A 15,755-nucleotide genomic window follows, 5' to 3' on the forward strand; every position below is an offset into this window, starting at 1 on the left:
CAAATGGGATAGTTCTGCACACAAATATACTTAATAAAAACCAAACAAAACCTTTCGAACTCAAACGCTTTTTACAACAAATTTCTGTAGAATTATCACTTGTACAGCATTAGATGTGATAATAACGAGAATATACTGTTAATTTCCCATGAAATTAGATTCGAAAGTGAAATTACCATCTCTTGCTTACCTAAATATAAAACAATCTAAATTACGTCGAATCTTTTTCTTTCAAAGAGTTCTAATGCCCTCTATCCGCCACCGGATACAGCTACAACCTGATAGGAAAATTGTGCTAGTTCCGGAAAAACTGTCAACGATTTGGCGCGAAAAGTGTTTTCACAACACAATCCAGTGCAGGCCATATGCCTTGAAAGCGTTTCTGAGTTTCGTGTTAGATTTTTCGTTCCCTTCTGCATCCCTCCAACTTCCAGTTCAGGATTTTACTTGAAATTATTACAACTTCGCCATGGATGCAGCAGACGCAAATATTGGGCAGTTACGAGTGAAGGACGACGTAGGAATTCGATGTCAGAAGCTGTTCCAGGACTTTTTGGAAGAGTAAGTTCCGCTGGAGGAAAACCTTTAGTGTTGGAAGAGGAGACTAATTGGGTTTCTGTTCTAGATTCCGTGAGGAAGGAGAAGTTAAATATTTGAAGCCAGTGCAAGACTTGGAGAGCCCGGACCGGAGTACGTTGGAAGTCAGCTTCGACGATGTGGAAAGATACAACCAGAATTTGGCGACGTCTATCGTTGAGGAGTATTACAGGTAGGTTTTTGCCAATACACGCTGGTTGGCTTCTTTATTACCAATCTCCACTCTCAGAATTTACCCATACCTCTGTCACGCCGTCTCAAACTTCGTCAAAGACCGCCTTGGTCTTAAGAAGGAAAAGGAATGTTACGTGTCCTTCAGCGATGTGCCCACGCGCCACAAAGTGCGTGACCTCACCACCGCAAAAATCGGCACCTTGATCCGCATCTCAGGCCAGGTAGTCCGTACCCACCCCGTGCACCCGGAGTTGGTCACCGGAACCTTTATCTGCATGGACTGCCAGACGGAAGTCCGCGGCGTCGAACAACAATTCAAATACACAAACCCAACCATTTGCCGCAATCCTGTCTGTTCGAACCGTCGTCGTTTCATGCTTGACGTGGAGAAAAGTGTGTTCATTGATTTCCAAAAGGTCCGAATCCAGGAGACACAGTCCGAGCTTCCTCGTGGATGTATCCCACGCTCTGTTGAAATTATCCTTCGCGCTGAGTTGGTGGAGACCGTGCAGGCTGGCGATCGTTATGATTTCACTGGGACCCTGATTGTTGTCCCCGATGTAGGGGCTCTGAATATGCCTGGAGCAAAGGCGGAGCCTGGGTCGCGCCATAAGCACGGCGAACAGGCTGAGGGTGTCAGAGGATTGAAGGCGTTGGGTGTGCGCGATTTGAACTACAGAATGGCGTTTTTGGCTTGCAGCGTGCAGAGCACAACGTCCAGGTTTGGCGGCAACGATGTTCCGCTGAGTGAGCTGACGGCGGAGGATATGAAGAAGCAAATGACGGACGAGGAGTGGAACAAGGTCTATGAGATGTCGCGGGACAAGCACTTGTACTCGAACTTGATTGGGAGCCTGTTCCCGGCGATTTATGGAAATGACGAGGTCAAGCGTGGGATCCTGTTGCAGATGTTTGGAGGTGTTGGAAAGACGACCCATGAAAGTGAGTAATATTTCATTTTTTTTATGATAGAATCGTCTTTGGGTTAGTACTAATACGGAAATATGACCACTACGCCATTCGTGTAATTCGGCTGAGGACGCTGGGAGCAACAATCGCGCTCAATTGCCTCATCTTCAATAGGTTTTCGTTGATATAGCCGACGACAGCCTGGAGAAAGCACCTTAACAACAACCTCTTCGTTATTGTTCGTCACTGTTCGAGCGCAAGATCTGCCACAAGGCCAGTTGGGCCTCGAATGACCGCCAGCTTATATCTAATCAGGTAGACCATATCGCAATCATCGGTAGGTTAAGGATGTATCTTCTAAATGTGCGTGATATTGTCCTCGAACCATCATCTGCTGATCGCTTATCCCCTCTCTTGCGTGTATCTATTGGTCTGTTTAAAGTGGAGCAAAGCATCTGCTCCCCCAATTCTCCCTGATTCAGCTTTTGTTCAGCAGTGTGGAAGTTCTCCTCCCATGCAAAAGCCACAAACTTGAAGCAACCCGTCCTGGAATGTTGATGAACTCTGGACCGCCATCGTAAGTGTCTTTGTCTCTGGCTCGAATGAAGTTCCTGGCCACGACCAAGAAAGACGTTACAAGACCTGACCTTATGCGGTTATCACAGTATTCGATGAAAGTGTCTCAGAATTGATTGATGCCGGAATCACCATACGGAAAGCGGTCCACAAACAAACGTGGGCCTCTTCAGACCGGACCACTTTCAACCAAATTGACCACGTGCTGATCGAATGCTGCCACCTCTTACCCTTGATATAAACTCGGATCACTATCTCGTTGGCATGGTGCTTCCGGCTCGAATAACACCACCCAGAATCCCCTGTGACAATCAGGTGAGAGTTCACATTGAAACCTTCCACAGCACAGCCTCTCCTGCAATTTTTTCATGATCGGTGCAACCCGATAACGATCGCGGATATCCTCATTTCGCATGTGATCAAAACGTGTCATGCCACTCGTCCAACGCAATATTGGAAGACGCCGTTCAATGTCTTTTATAGTCGGCCAACACTCAGAACCATAGAGATTGACAGGACGGACGACATTGCGGCAAATTTTAGATTTGAGACGTTCGTTGATACATCGATCACAAAGAACATTTTGTAGAACGCCACTTCATCTACGTTGCGTTAATGCGTGAAGCAATTTCATAACGCAGTTCTCCATTGGCATACGTTGACTCGAGGTATTTAAATCGCTCAGTTCTGGGCAGGTCACTGACTCTGACAGTGATTGTGCCTTTTTCATGGGGATCGGTCGTCAAAAATTCGGTTTTGTTTAGATTCAATCTGAGACCGTGTTGCATAAGGCGATGATTATATTTTTGGACGAGTTGCTCGAGATCATTTTTGCTATTAGATGCTAGGAAAATATCTGCATAAAGCAATGTATAGGGCGCTGAACGTTGGATGTCCCGTGTGACAGTGTCCTTAACAAGAACAAAGAGGGGTGATGACAGGGCGCTTCCTTGATGAAGACCAACAGAGAGAGTCTTGATACACCCACCACACTTCGAACTTTACTTTTCGGATCGTGGTGGAGCAATTGAACCCAGCGCACAAGTTCTTCTGGCAGTAAGTATTATCGTAGAGCATTCCAGATGAGTTCGTGTGGCAGACGGTCAAACGCTTTCTCCAGATCCAGAAATACAATGTAAAGAGGGCGATGCTTCTCACGGTGTTTCTTCATGAGTAACCGCGCAGCGTGTATTGCGTCAGTAGTTCCGCAGTTCTTGACAAATCCGGCTTGATTCACGGTTATTTCGACGATTTCGAGAATACGGTTGAAAAGAATGCGTTCAAAAATCTTCATGGTATGGGAAAGTAACCGGATCGGACGATAATTTGAAAATTTTGCTGGACTACCTTTCTTTTTCTATATTAGAACGGTGGTACTTTCTGGCTAGTGAGATGGTTTTCTACCTTCATGAATAATCCGACTAAAAAATTCGTTGAGCCACAGTGTTGGGTTCCAGCTCTTCGCTTTCCAGAGCTCAGATGCGATGTCGTCAGGTCCTGTTGCTTTCCCCGATTTCATTTGTTTTATTGCCTCCTCGACTTTAGTTGCGCTGACTGGTGGAACTGCTCCAAATGTCGGCAATGCTTGTGGAAGTGGAGGATGAACAAATTCTTCCGTTGAAATCTGCTCGAAATGTCCTTGTCATCTATCATTTGCGGCTCGACTGTTGGTAAGCAAAGTACCGTTCTTGTCATTAACACAACAGAAGTGTTCGATATCCTGTGTGCGTTCATCACGGCTTTTAGCAAGTCGATACAGATCTCTCTCGCCATCCCGAGTGTCCAGTTTATCGTAAAGATTTTTGAAATGGTTCGCTCGGGTGACAGCGACCGCTTTCTTTGCTTCCCGGTTGGCATTCTTATAAATTTGCCAATTAGCAGGCGTTTTATCGTCGAGAAATTTGTGGTAGAGGCGTTTCTTTCCACGGACCTTCATTTGAACATCGTCATTCCAAAGCCAAGTATCTCCATTGGTGTACCGCTTACATGGCTTTGTGACCCGGGGGTTGCAGAGACCGCTTTGTGAATCGTGTCTTTGATTTGGTTTCACGATTCTTCCACATTCGTAATGGTCGGTAATCGTGTGGGTGAGATCATTTCGTCTTTTTTCTCATGAAATTGCCACCATTTAATGCGCGGAGAGATCCTCGCGCTATTTTATCGGTGGCTTGATTCGCAAGACGCCAATCAATGGCCGATGTTGAGGTGCGATGGTCTCATAGGGAACAGCTTTGTAATCAGTGACGGTGGTAAAATGTCGATGTCGATGTCGACGAGAACATAGTCGATTTGCGTTCTACTATTCTCACTATAAAATGTAGGAAGATGAGACAATCGTGAATATCGTGATGAACCATGTATTTATAAGTACAAGATCATTGATGTCTGCAAAATCAACACTACCTGTAAAATAAATGGCATTACATACCTCAAATCCCTTTTAACAGTCATACAGGAGACAAGGGGAGAGATGCAACACCAATGCTAATATAGACTGACGCGTGAAAACTGGATTAAGGTAGTGAAGGAGGCAAAAAGGAAACTGGATAGATATTTGGAGTTCCTTATGCCAGAACCAAAGATGCCAAAGATTTTTTGGCATTCATTAGAAGATGCCAAAGATTTTTTGGCATTCATTAGAAGATGTCGCTCCTACCAAGAAAGCGGCACAAGTTGAGAAGTTTTGGACAACCAAAACAATGAGGAATGCCTTACAGTAATAGAGGCGTGTACCTAGGACAACATCATCTACCACTTCATCCAGTGGTTCAAGTGAAGGAAACCTTATTGGAAGCCTTAAATAGAGTTTGGATGCAACTCAAGCCCGTTGTCGGTCGTTCCCATCTCCAAAAAGGACAAAAACTTAAACGTCCTAAGGGAGCTCTCGAATGATTGTAAATAAGTATGTTAAAGTTTATAGGTGGATAAGTAAGCAGCTTTTATTGACGATTCAGAGTCCTTATCCAAAAAAGCTATGCATATAGGAATTTGCGGTCGACGACCTCCAGGCTAAATGAAGCTCTACGTCTTAATATATATCCCTGGGCCTCTGGGGCTCATTAAATATACCTCACTTGATGTGATTTTTGTACTTGAAAATGAACCGAAGTACGACCTCCTAGTCCTTACGCACATCCTTTATTGGTAGGTTCAGTTCTAGTCTTAACAGTCTCCGGATTATGTAGGCAAAGCCCAATTTCTCATTGTGATATCTTATGCTTGGCTTCTGTTGATATTAGTTCATAGAAAGGTTCTGGGTGTAAGCGCAATTACGAATGTAAAAAATAGGAAATCGTAGTTACCAGAGCTATTGCCCAAGGATATGGTGCGATTTTGAGTCTCTTCAGTTTCCTTTGGATACGAGATCTTCCGCTATTCGTCAATGATCTGACGCTTCCGAGTGGGCGGTTGTGAGTTGTGGATTGTTCGCTGGAAGCTTTTGCCGGTGCTAGTGGCTCATTAGGTGTGTATGCTGAGGGTGAAACCACTCCTGTTTTTTAATGATTCTCTTGATTTCAAAGAGTCCCAGTTCATTGTCTAAAATAATCTCCAGGGTGAACGTCAAGAACTGATCTGGTGTTATGGTTTCAGTACCATCGGGATTATTTGAAACTGGTATAAGCGACCTGAATTGGAACATGCCTCTTTTATATATATTTGGTTTCTCGAATACAATCAGTCATTTAGTTTATTTTACTCCGGCCTCCTGTGACGGCATATCGCTGACCAGCTTCAAATATACCGCCTTTGCGACGATGTGATCAAAAAGGAAGCATATCAGAGATTGGGGAATCTCTTGCCGAACAATTTTATAGTAATTTGCTATCCAATACGCATCCTCAGGTAAATATTTATTGCGTGTGCTTGCAAAGTTTTTTTTGTGATTTTTTGGTATAATTAGATGCGTTAAGGGAAAGTCGCACCGCGTCCTTGAAAAACTATTATGCGTTACATGCTGTTATTGAGGTAACAGCACGGCGAGTTTAGAGTCCTTGATCATGCTCGTTTACGACTGGATTAAGACTATGTAGTTTAAATTTTTGTTTGGGAATTGAGGGAATCCTAAGTCCACTATTCACTTGATGGCGCGCCGGATTAGTTGGAAGGCAACACACTGCCCAGTTGTGGTTCGCGGACTCCTCATTGTTGGGCAAGCATCCAAGTTGCAAAAAGTTTATGACTTGCGGTTTCGTCCAGGACAGAGACAACTAACTCATCAGACGCTGCTTGACCTCTGTCCTACGTGATTTGATTTTGAAAGGTCTTCAGCTTCTCAAATGTGAAATTTCTTGGGCACATTGTTTCTGCTGTGAGTTTCGATTTTTTTCACTAACCAGAACACAGAAGGTTACACTTTATTTTAGTTCATAATTTGCGGGAAATATTTACTCTGCCCTCGTAAAAAATGCATTTTTCCTAACGGACGCTTGAGAACGCAACTGGCGGCCATATTGCCTGTTTGGATGCCATGACTCACATGACAACTGAATACGCTGAAATTGTATTCTTTCAGCCGCCATTTGTATGGGGGTATAGCTCAGTGGTAGAGCATTCGACTGCAGATCGAGAGGTCCCCGGTTCAAACCCGGGTGCCCCCTTGATTTGTTTTTACTTTTTGAAACTATTTTAAATATCTGCGAAACTTTAGATTTGTTAACTAGAAAGAGTTGCTCACGCCTGATAAGATTGGTAAGGGAGGAGATAAAGTTGGAAGTAAATCACGAAAATAAACTAATGCAATAAAGAGTCATTACTTCTATTCTTCTAATGAAACCGGACGATTATAAACTAGTTTTGGGAATACCATGATCGACCCAGCAACCTACTGATTGGGGTTGTTATAAAACGAAAGCTCACTATCATAGATGTAGGAGGGTGGTTATTTAGGAGTTGTTTTTCTTGATGCAGTCAGCAGTTATTTATGGGATAATTGTTCGTCGTCTCAAAGCGTCTTTATATGGGCGGCAATGTGGAGATGTTTTACCTCCAACAGATATTTTCGACTTTGGAATGTACGTTAGAGGAAGTTATCAATTGACGAGGGCTCCATTTTTCACTTACAGATAAGTAGGTAGATCTCCCTAAGTTTGCGCTATAATTAGAAAAGTTTCGGTGGAGGATTAAATTTTAAATGTTGGCATCATACAGCTGAGAAATGGTGCCTTTTGCCTTTTGAGGTCCTTCATTGACGCCGGATGTAACAGGGAGATTGCGTTTTTTCCGTTGGGTAGTAATTGCCATGGCTATTTCGGTAATATACTACCAAATATTGCTTGGTAAACCGGTCATTGTGGTTTATTATATGCATAGGCAGTATTGAGATGCCATCAGGGGGAGCCTATCACTGTGCGAGGAGCGGTGTTCTGACAGGGCGGAAATTTTGTTCATTGTTGTTCATCCTTTTGGAGACACCAGTTCGGTCTTTCGAGGTTAATGTGGTCGGTATATGAGTATCAAGAGCGAAAATCAGTTTGCTCTCTGTTCATAAAGCTTTTGAGGTATTCTTTCGTATGTTCCAAGGTAATAGAAGTAACCCCTCCCACTGTGGCACTAAAAATGGGCACTCTTCTTCGGAATTTTAGTGATTATCCTGTTCTTCCACTCATTGAGTGGAAATAGCAATTTTACAAAGACTGCAGGAGCTGAATGAAGCAATTTTGCTTGGGCGTGTCTATAGCAAAGATAATTTGCCATATCATCGACACGAAAGCGAAGCTGATATGTTTCGATGCCGATGTGCGCTCCTCTTCTGCTGTTTTGCGCGAAATACCCTTGGGACAACCCACCCGCCGCCCATTTTGGGAGAGTGGATTCCACTGCATAGGGTAGTCAGTAATGCAGTTGTTGCCTCTTCTTAATGTATGACCTATCCACTGCTACTTCCGTCCTCTGATCACAGTGCGTACGAGTGCCAGACCTGGGCGTCGAACAAGTTCTTCGTTTGAAATAGTGTCAGGCCATCGCTCTCCGATGATATGACGCGGACAGGTATTGGAGGAAACTTTGGAGCTTTTGGGTAATACTGGAGTTCATTTTCCATATGCTATACGGACTTAGGACCCCCTTCATTCCTAAAACGAATATGCTATACTCATATACACATAGCAACACAGAACATTAGCCCAGTACAGTCTTGATCTTGGTGTTGAATCGGCAGAAACCGCGCTTTCGATGCTCTGCCTATTAATGCAGATAGGGGGAGTTCAATTGTCACACTCAAAACGGGTCCTGTTCTTTGGGATCTTGACGACCTTTCTCTTCTTCCACTCTCTGGGAAAGGTCTCAGGTTCTCAAGATTACCATACGAGTGGGAGCAGCAGATCTGCAGTAATTGCAGGTTCTGCGATAAATAACGCTGCGGGGAGACCGTCAAGCGCAGTGACTTTACTCCGTTTGAGTGCATTGATGGCCGAAATGATTTCTCTTCTACTTGGAGGGAGTCTCTGACCAGCGCAATAACAAATTCACTATTGTCACGGTGCACACTGTGCTGAACTTCGAACGCTCGGTATCGAAGTTCGAACGCGTCACGCCCACCATTACCCTCCGCGGTTAGTAGAGCCTTCAACCTCTTCAATGATAAGACGTGGATATATTATCAGCTGGAATATATCACTCATATTTTTCATGTCGTTTCGTGTCAGTTACACCTTCAGGTTCGGACATAATTTGTAAAGAGCCCATTCTAATTCCAGCAAATGTAGACACCTTTGATGGGAGCCGTTTCTCGGCACAAATTGTGAGCGGCATTCACAAAAAATTCATATACGAGTCTTGTTTCCATGCTGTGTTCGCGATTACTTGGTATACCCACCCCCGGTTTGCAGATGTAAAAGGCTCCTATATATAATTCAAGTCTGACGGCAGCTGCCTTTGCCCTAGTAAAAAACCGTAAAGCCGTTTTCGTTTTTTTTAGTGAAGCTTGGGTGCTAAGGCTAAACGAGGAGTCCGTGGATCAAAAAAAAGCGGGGGTAAGTTACTCCTCATTTGGTCCGGTCCAATATCAAGCGGATGCGAACTTAGGATCCCTCAATCCTCAAACAAAATATTTCAGCTTTGGTCAATTTGCAGTCATATTGTGTTTTTGCGAATTATATAAGGGAGCGTTTCACATCTGCGAAACGCTTCAATTACGCTGCTTAAAGGGCGGAGGTTAGGCAGCGTCTGACGAGTTGTCCCTGCCCTGGTAAGAAACCGCAAAGCCATCTTCGCTTTTTACCTTCTAGATGATTTGCAATCACAACCAGCGTTATATCATCACCACTGTGTCCTCCTTCGTAATCGGAAAATTAAATACATCATTGTATACGATGTTCCAGTCGAACGGAGTCCTGTGGGACATCCACGGAGATAGCGTACTCCTGAAGTTCGTCATCAGTGTCATACCAGAGCCTTCATTTTGTTGAATAGCTATCGACAATAGCATCGATATAGGTGGAAATCCAATGCATTTCTCATTTCAAAAGCCACCACCACGTAATATTTGCTGGCACTACCCTTTTTGTGAATCGCGTTCTCGGTAAAGCCAGTAACCAATTTGATAGCGTCAATTATTGATCTGGTTTTACGAAACATATACTTCCTCCTTGGATCTTAACAATTGGAAGCAATTTATTGCAGGATACTCACTCTAATATTTTCCGGATATTTCATAGAGCATATATAGGAAGACAGCTCACCTGGAGGTTTGTCAGCCTTTAGGCAGTAGTACCAGCTAATGCCGATTTAATTCTGCAGGAAATATCCCCTCGGACCTCCCCTCAATGTACTCCTGCATCTCCTCCCCCTAGACCTCCACATTAAATATGTTACAGCGTGCAGTGCCCTCAGACTACGTGAGTCCGGATGTTGGGCAACGAAGTCCTACGGCCACAGCAATACCCTAGATGAAATACCTCGAGAAATCTGGGCATCCCCCGCGGGCTATGCCACACGCAAGCTGAACTTCACGAGAAACTTTGCTGTGGACCTTCCAACCAGAGCAAAGTGGAAGACCGGCGGCGTGTTGCAAGACTATGATACAGTATTCTTTACGGACGGATCAAAGATGGCCTGTGGAGTCGGCGCGGGGGTTTTCTCGAATACACACGGTGTAACCAAAGTCATATGGTCTCCTAGGTTTCGCCAGTGTATTCCCGGCGGAAGTATTGGCGATATTGGAAGTCTGTCTATGGCTGGAGCGTGATTCGAGTCCCAAGAGTAACATAGCCATTCTGACCGACAGCCAAGCGGCCATCAAGGCCCTGTACTCAGCGACGACGTCTTTTGAGCTGGTGGGGGAGTTCAAAGACGCGTTGAACCGTCTAGGCGGCACGCTCAAGGTCACTCTCCTCTGGGTTCCCGGGCATAGGAACATAGAGGGGAATGAGCGGGCTGACGGATTGGGCAGGCAAGGCTTTGCTCTTGGCAGTCCTTCGGCGAATACCGTCGGTGTTTCGCTGGCGGCTGTCGGGGGCCGAGCCTACTCGCACTACCTAGCAGCCGCGGGTCTGAGATGGCGAAGGCTTACAAGCTGTGCCAAGTCAAGGAGAATTTGGCCCGCTTATAACATAGCCCGATCACGACAGCTCCTGTGCCAAACTCGTGCGAATGCATTCAAGATTACGGCAGTCTGCACGGGGCACTGGCCAATAGGGGATCATGCCGCATGGCTCGGCATACCTTATAACTCGCATTGCCGAAGCTGTGGAGAAGGAAGGAAAATCCTCATGCACTTTCTCTGCGATTGTCTAGCTCTGGTTAGAGTCAGGCTGCGGATACTGGGTAAACAATTCTTTGGGGACCTCATAGAGATTTCTAGCTGCAGGGTGGCTGGCTCTGAAGATCCGAGCCGGCTGGACTCTGCTTCCCCGCTCCCATAATACCAGTCACGGTCCTAGGAGTTTGTGGCATCAAAACTTCGCACCAAAACGCTAATTGGGCTCCTCGGAGCGGTCACTGATACCTACCTACCTGCTTAAGCAAATTCTGTGTGACTGAGGTTGTCTGTCTGTCTGTCACACATACATTTCTCAAAACAGATTACACCTATTGTCAGGAAATGTGGAGGAAAGTTTGGAGCTGTGTGCTACCCCCGTGTATTCACTGAATCATTTCTTTCAACATTGAGTTTAAAAGGAGGAGGGGGGGAGTTCACAAAACTGGTAAGACAAGGGTGCATTTTTTTTGGAAATGAAATGTTTTGATTGGTATTTTCCGAGAGTTATCTCCCAAAGAGTGACGTTTCCTTCATCATATTGCAACCACCAATTGTACTTCCTCCCTTTCCTTCGCAATGTTCCCCTTTAATAGGCCCCTTATATATTGGCTTATACGCAACATTCAAATAATCAAAAATATCTAGGAACCTGGCAGGGTTTCGAGCCTGCGGCACATGTAAGAGTTTGCGAAACTGACGTCCTAACCAATTCGATCGTCGAGCCTTTCTTATTTTTCCATGGATGGGGAAGGACGAACGAGGATGTACTTCCTCTCTGGTTTGTTAAAAAAGCTTCCGTTCTGATGTTTCGTAAACATGTAAAGCTGGACAAAAGGATGACTTATTTCAAGGGAAATTGATGCGGTAGCCATATCCTCTGTATTTAAGAGTGACACCTTACTTCCTTGTTGATGGTCTCATTTATGATTCTCTTCCATTTCCTTACAGAAACTACCCTTCGTGGTGACATCAATGTTTGCATCGTCGGTGATCCTAGTACGGCCAAATCTCAGTTCCTTAAACAAATCGCTGACTTCTCACCACGAGCCGTCTACACTTCAGGCAAAGCATCATCTGCCGCTGGTCTCACTGCTGCGGTCGTTCGTGATGAGGAAAGTTTCGATTTCGTTATTGAAGCTGGAGCTCTTATGTTGGCTGACAACGGAGTTTGTTGCATCGACGAATTCGACAAAATGGACGTCCGAGATCAAGTCGCCATCCACGAAGCCATGGAACAGCAAACCATTTCCATTGCAAAAGCTGGTGTGCGAGCTACCTTGAATGCCAGGACTTCAATTTTGGCCGCTGCGAATCCCATCAATGGACGCTACGATCGTTCGAAATCTTTGCAGCAGAATATTCAGCTCTCGGCTCCTATCATGTCGCGTTTCGATCTTTTCTTCATTTTGGTTGATGAATGTAACGAAGTCGTGGATTATGCGATCGCCAGGAAGATCATTGATCTTCACTCAAATATTGAGGAGAACATCGAGCAGATCTACACCCGCGAGGAAGTTCTTCGCTACATAACATTCGCAAAGCAATTCAAGCCGATAATCAGTCACGATGCAGCCAAGCTTTTGGTTGAAAATTATGGTCATTTACGCCAAAGAGATACTGGGTCGGTTGGTCGTAGCACCTGGAGGATTACGGTCCGACAGCTGGAAAGTATGATCCGTCTTAGTGAAGCCATGGCTAAAATGGATTGCTCCAACGAGGTCCAGCCGCGCCACGTCAAAGAAGCTTTTAGACTCCTCAACAAATCTATTATTCGAGTCGAACAACCCGACATTCATTTGGACGACGAGGAGGAGACAGAAAACGGGGATATTGACATGGAAACTGAAGATCACCCGACAAATGGACATGCCCCTGAGAATGGCGAGAATGGCGTCGAGGAGACAAATGGACACACGAATGGCCACTCAAATGTTTTACAGAAGAAGAAACTCACATTGTCCTTCGAGGATTACAAGAACATTTCCAATATGTTGGTGATCCACATGCGTGGCGAGGAGGCTCGATGTGAAGTGGAAGGCACGGATACTGGTATGCGGCGAACGGATATCGTCAACTGGTACTTGGAGCAAGTTGCCGATCAGATTGAGTCTGAGGAGGAGTTGATTGAGAGGAAGACGTTAATTGATAAAGTTATTGATCGATTGATTCATCACGATCAAGTTATTATCCCGCTTACGCATACGGGGTTGAAATCAAAGACAGGCGATTCGCAACCAGATGAGGATGCGTTACAGGAGGATCCACTGTTGGTCGTTCATCCGAATTATGTTGTTCAGTAGAGGGGGACATTTTTTTAGTTGTACTGTTTTCTGTATGTTTTTTCTCTGTTTCTAGATGTAAGATTTGTGTTAAGTTTTAGTTCGTTAGGAGTAAAATTAAGCCATTGAAATAGACAATAAAGATTATGTCGGTTTTTTTTGTAACAAAATGAGTTTCTTTGGGTCACTTGACCCTGTTTCGCTTAAAAATCCTTTGGCCTCAAACTTTGGATTCGCGTCTACCATTCATAGTTTTGTTTTGCCGAATTAATTTCCCTGAGATATGGGGCACCAGGACCTAAGCAATATTTGATTCAGAAGGGGTAGAATCGTCCTCCCACATCCTAACACTTTCCAACTTACATCAAATTCTTATTACCAAAGTATGACCCTAGAGCCTTTTAAGAAGTCTTACAAAATCCCCAGCTACTTACATTGAACTTAACATCATCAAAATTTCATATTTTATAGTCCATCCACTACTTTACTTTCCACAACATCCATTAACTTTTCCGGGAACATGTGAAACTCTTCCACAAGAAAACAGTCCCCAATCCCATGAATGTTTCCCTTCGTATGTGCCCACTCACAAAGCCCATGTCGCTCTTATTGCTCCACTTCCAAATGGTCAAGTAAAAAGTCATCGAGAAGAGCCTTGAATGCATTAAAATAAGCTTTGTCCTCGACCACTTGAAAATGCCAATACATGAAGGGTTGCTATGTGGTGTGAGGTGAAGGGCGAAAGGGACCGGAAAGCAGAAAATTCAGTAGTCTCCGTGGGTAGCTTAGATGGATAGTTGGTCATCAGAAGTAAATGAATTGCTGGTGCTATTAAAATGCTATTAATTTGTTGCCTAGTCGGACATTTTCAAGTGGCCTGGGGGCAAGTTAGAGGATGGCGATAACGTTGATGTTATCGTTTCCGATCGGATTCTAACGAGTCGGCTCGGGTGTCACGGTCATGATGATTAGTTTCGCACAGAAATGATTGAGATGCAATGACTCGGCGGGGCTGGGGTAGTTTATTGGGTGTGGAGTTACTTATGTGGATTTGAATGTTGGTAATTTGTTTGGGGCATTGGGGCTTCATTTTGCAGTCACATATATTGAAGATGCGTAGATTGTTGGTGTGGATTTTTCAGTTTGAAGGTAATTGGAGACGCAGCCCTAATCTCTTTGATTTGAAGTGGCAGTGATTGAGGGCAATATAAATACTTTAGGTGAACTCCTTTTTCAGTTATTGATGGAAGAGTTCGGCGTTCATTAGGCGGTATCTAGTATAAAATGCATTAAGGGTTCAGGCCAATGCGCAAATAAGTTGCCCTATTTTGCCAGTAAATGTAATTTATGTTAAAGGCAAATTTCTCCCACTTTTTTTTGACGCGGTTAGCACTCATTGGAAAAATTTTAATGCGACGTTATTTGGAATATTGCTGCTGGTTTTTCTTAGATCACAAGGGCGTTGCTGTTGGTAGGGTAACAGTGGTCGCTCTGAGGAGCCCAATTAACATTGTGGTGCGCCGTTTTAATGAAATGAAGTCCTAATACCATGACTGCTATGATAAGATCAAGGATCAGATCTGCAGAGCCGGCCCGTAGAATTCACGAAGGAAAGAAGCTCCTCCCCCCATCCTGCGGTTAGAGGTCTCTCTGTCGTCCTCAAAGAATCGTTTACCTAGTGTACGTTGTCTAGATCTAACTAGAGCTTGCAATCGCAAAGGAAGCGCCTGAGGTTTTCTGATCTCCTCCGTAGCTTCGCCAACGCGAATTATAAGGTATGCTGAGTCTGGTGGCATGGTCCCCTATACGTCAGTGGCCCGTAGAGACCACCGTAATCTTGTATGCATTTGCCCGCATCTGGCACAAGAGCTCTCGCGATCGAGTTATGAGACAGGTGGTGAGCCTTCACCATCTGGTGTCCACGGCTGACAAATAGTGTGAATAAATTCCACCCTAGACATTCGCCGAAGGACTACCCGAAGGATTGCCATGAGCAGAGCCCCGCCTGGTCAGTCCGTCAGCTCGTTCATTCCCCTTTCTCGGGAACCCCGAGAATGGTGACCTTGAGCGTCCCGCCCAGACTGTTCACCGCGTTTCTGTACTGCTTCACCAGCCTAGAAGATGTCGCCGCTGAGTACAAGGCCTTAATGTCCGCTTGGATGTCGGTCAGAATGGCTATGTTACGATTGGGGCTGGGATCATACCCCAGCCATTAACAAGCTTCCATTATCGCCAATACTTCTGCTTGGCAGACACTGGCGAATCCTGGAAGACCGTACGTACGAATCGCATACACCCTGTGTACCTGAGGAAACTTCCACACCGACTACACAAACCATCTTGGATCCGTCGGTGAAAAATACTGTGTCATAGCCTTACAGCGCTGAAAGTCTTTTACTCCATTCGGAATGGAAAGTTCACAGCAAAGTTTCTCGTGGAGTTCGAGGTAATTCGTCTAGGATATTACTATGACTGTAGGGCTTCGCTATCCAACATCCGGAAGTAGCCGAACAGCACAGCTT

The 15,755-nt window shown here is 44.9% G+C and overlaps 1 protein-coding gene and 1 non-coding gene across 2 annotated transcripts; both read left to right on the forward strand.

Annotated features, from left to right (window-relative positions):
• Positions 1-341: 341 nt before the first annotated feature.
• On the forward strand, positions 342-13,398 carry LOC119652591 (DNA replication licensing factor Mcm6). The gene is made up of 4 exons (XM_038056815.1): positions 342-561; positions 626-769; positions 827-1,713; positions 11,903-13,398. Exons 1-4 carry the CDS (start codon positions 470-472, stop codon positions 13,252-13,254), a joined length of 2,475 nt encoding a protein of 824 aa, XP_037912743.1. The 5' UTR covers positions 342-469; the 3' UTR covers positions 13,255-13,398.
• Positions 6,783-6,854, forward strand: Trnac-gca. The gene has a single exon. It is a non-coding gene; the product is annotated as a tRNA-Cys (tRNA).
• Positions 13,399-15,755: the final 2,357 nt, after the last annotated feature.

The sequence above is a fragment of the Hermetia illucens genome, chromosome 3 (assembly GCF_905115235.1).
Source record: "Hermetia illucens chromosome 3, iHerIll2.2.curated.20191125, whole genome shotgun sequence".
Taxonomy (NCBI): Eukaryota; Metazoa; Arthropoda; class Insecta; order Diptera; family Stratiomyidae; genus Hermetia; species Hermetia illucens.

What these genes read in the sequence shown, in the direction of transcription:
- LOC119652591 (XM_038056815.1), top strand. Translation starts at nt 470, where the DNA reads ATGGATGCAGCAGACGCAAATATTGGGCAGTTACGAGTGAAGGACGAC. An exon ending in TTCCAGGACTTTTTGGAAGA is followed by an intron (nt 562 to 625) that starts GTAAGTTCCGCT and finishes TTTCTGTTCTAG; the next exon opens with ATTCCGTGAGGAAGGAGAAG. An exon ending in ATCGTTGAGGAGTATTACAG is followed by an intron (nt 770 to 826) that starts GTAGGTTTTTGC and finishes CTCCACTCTCAG; the next exon opens with AATTTACCCATACCTCTGTC.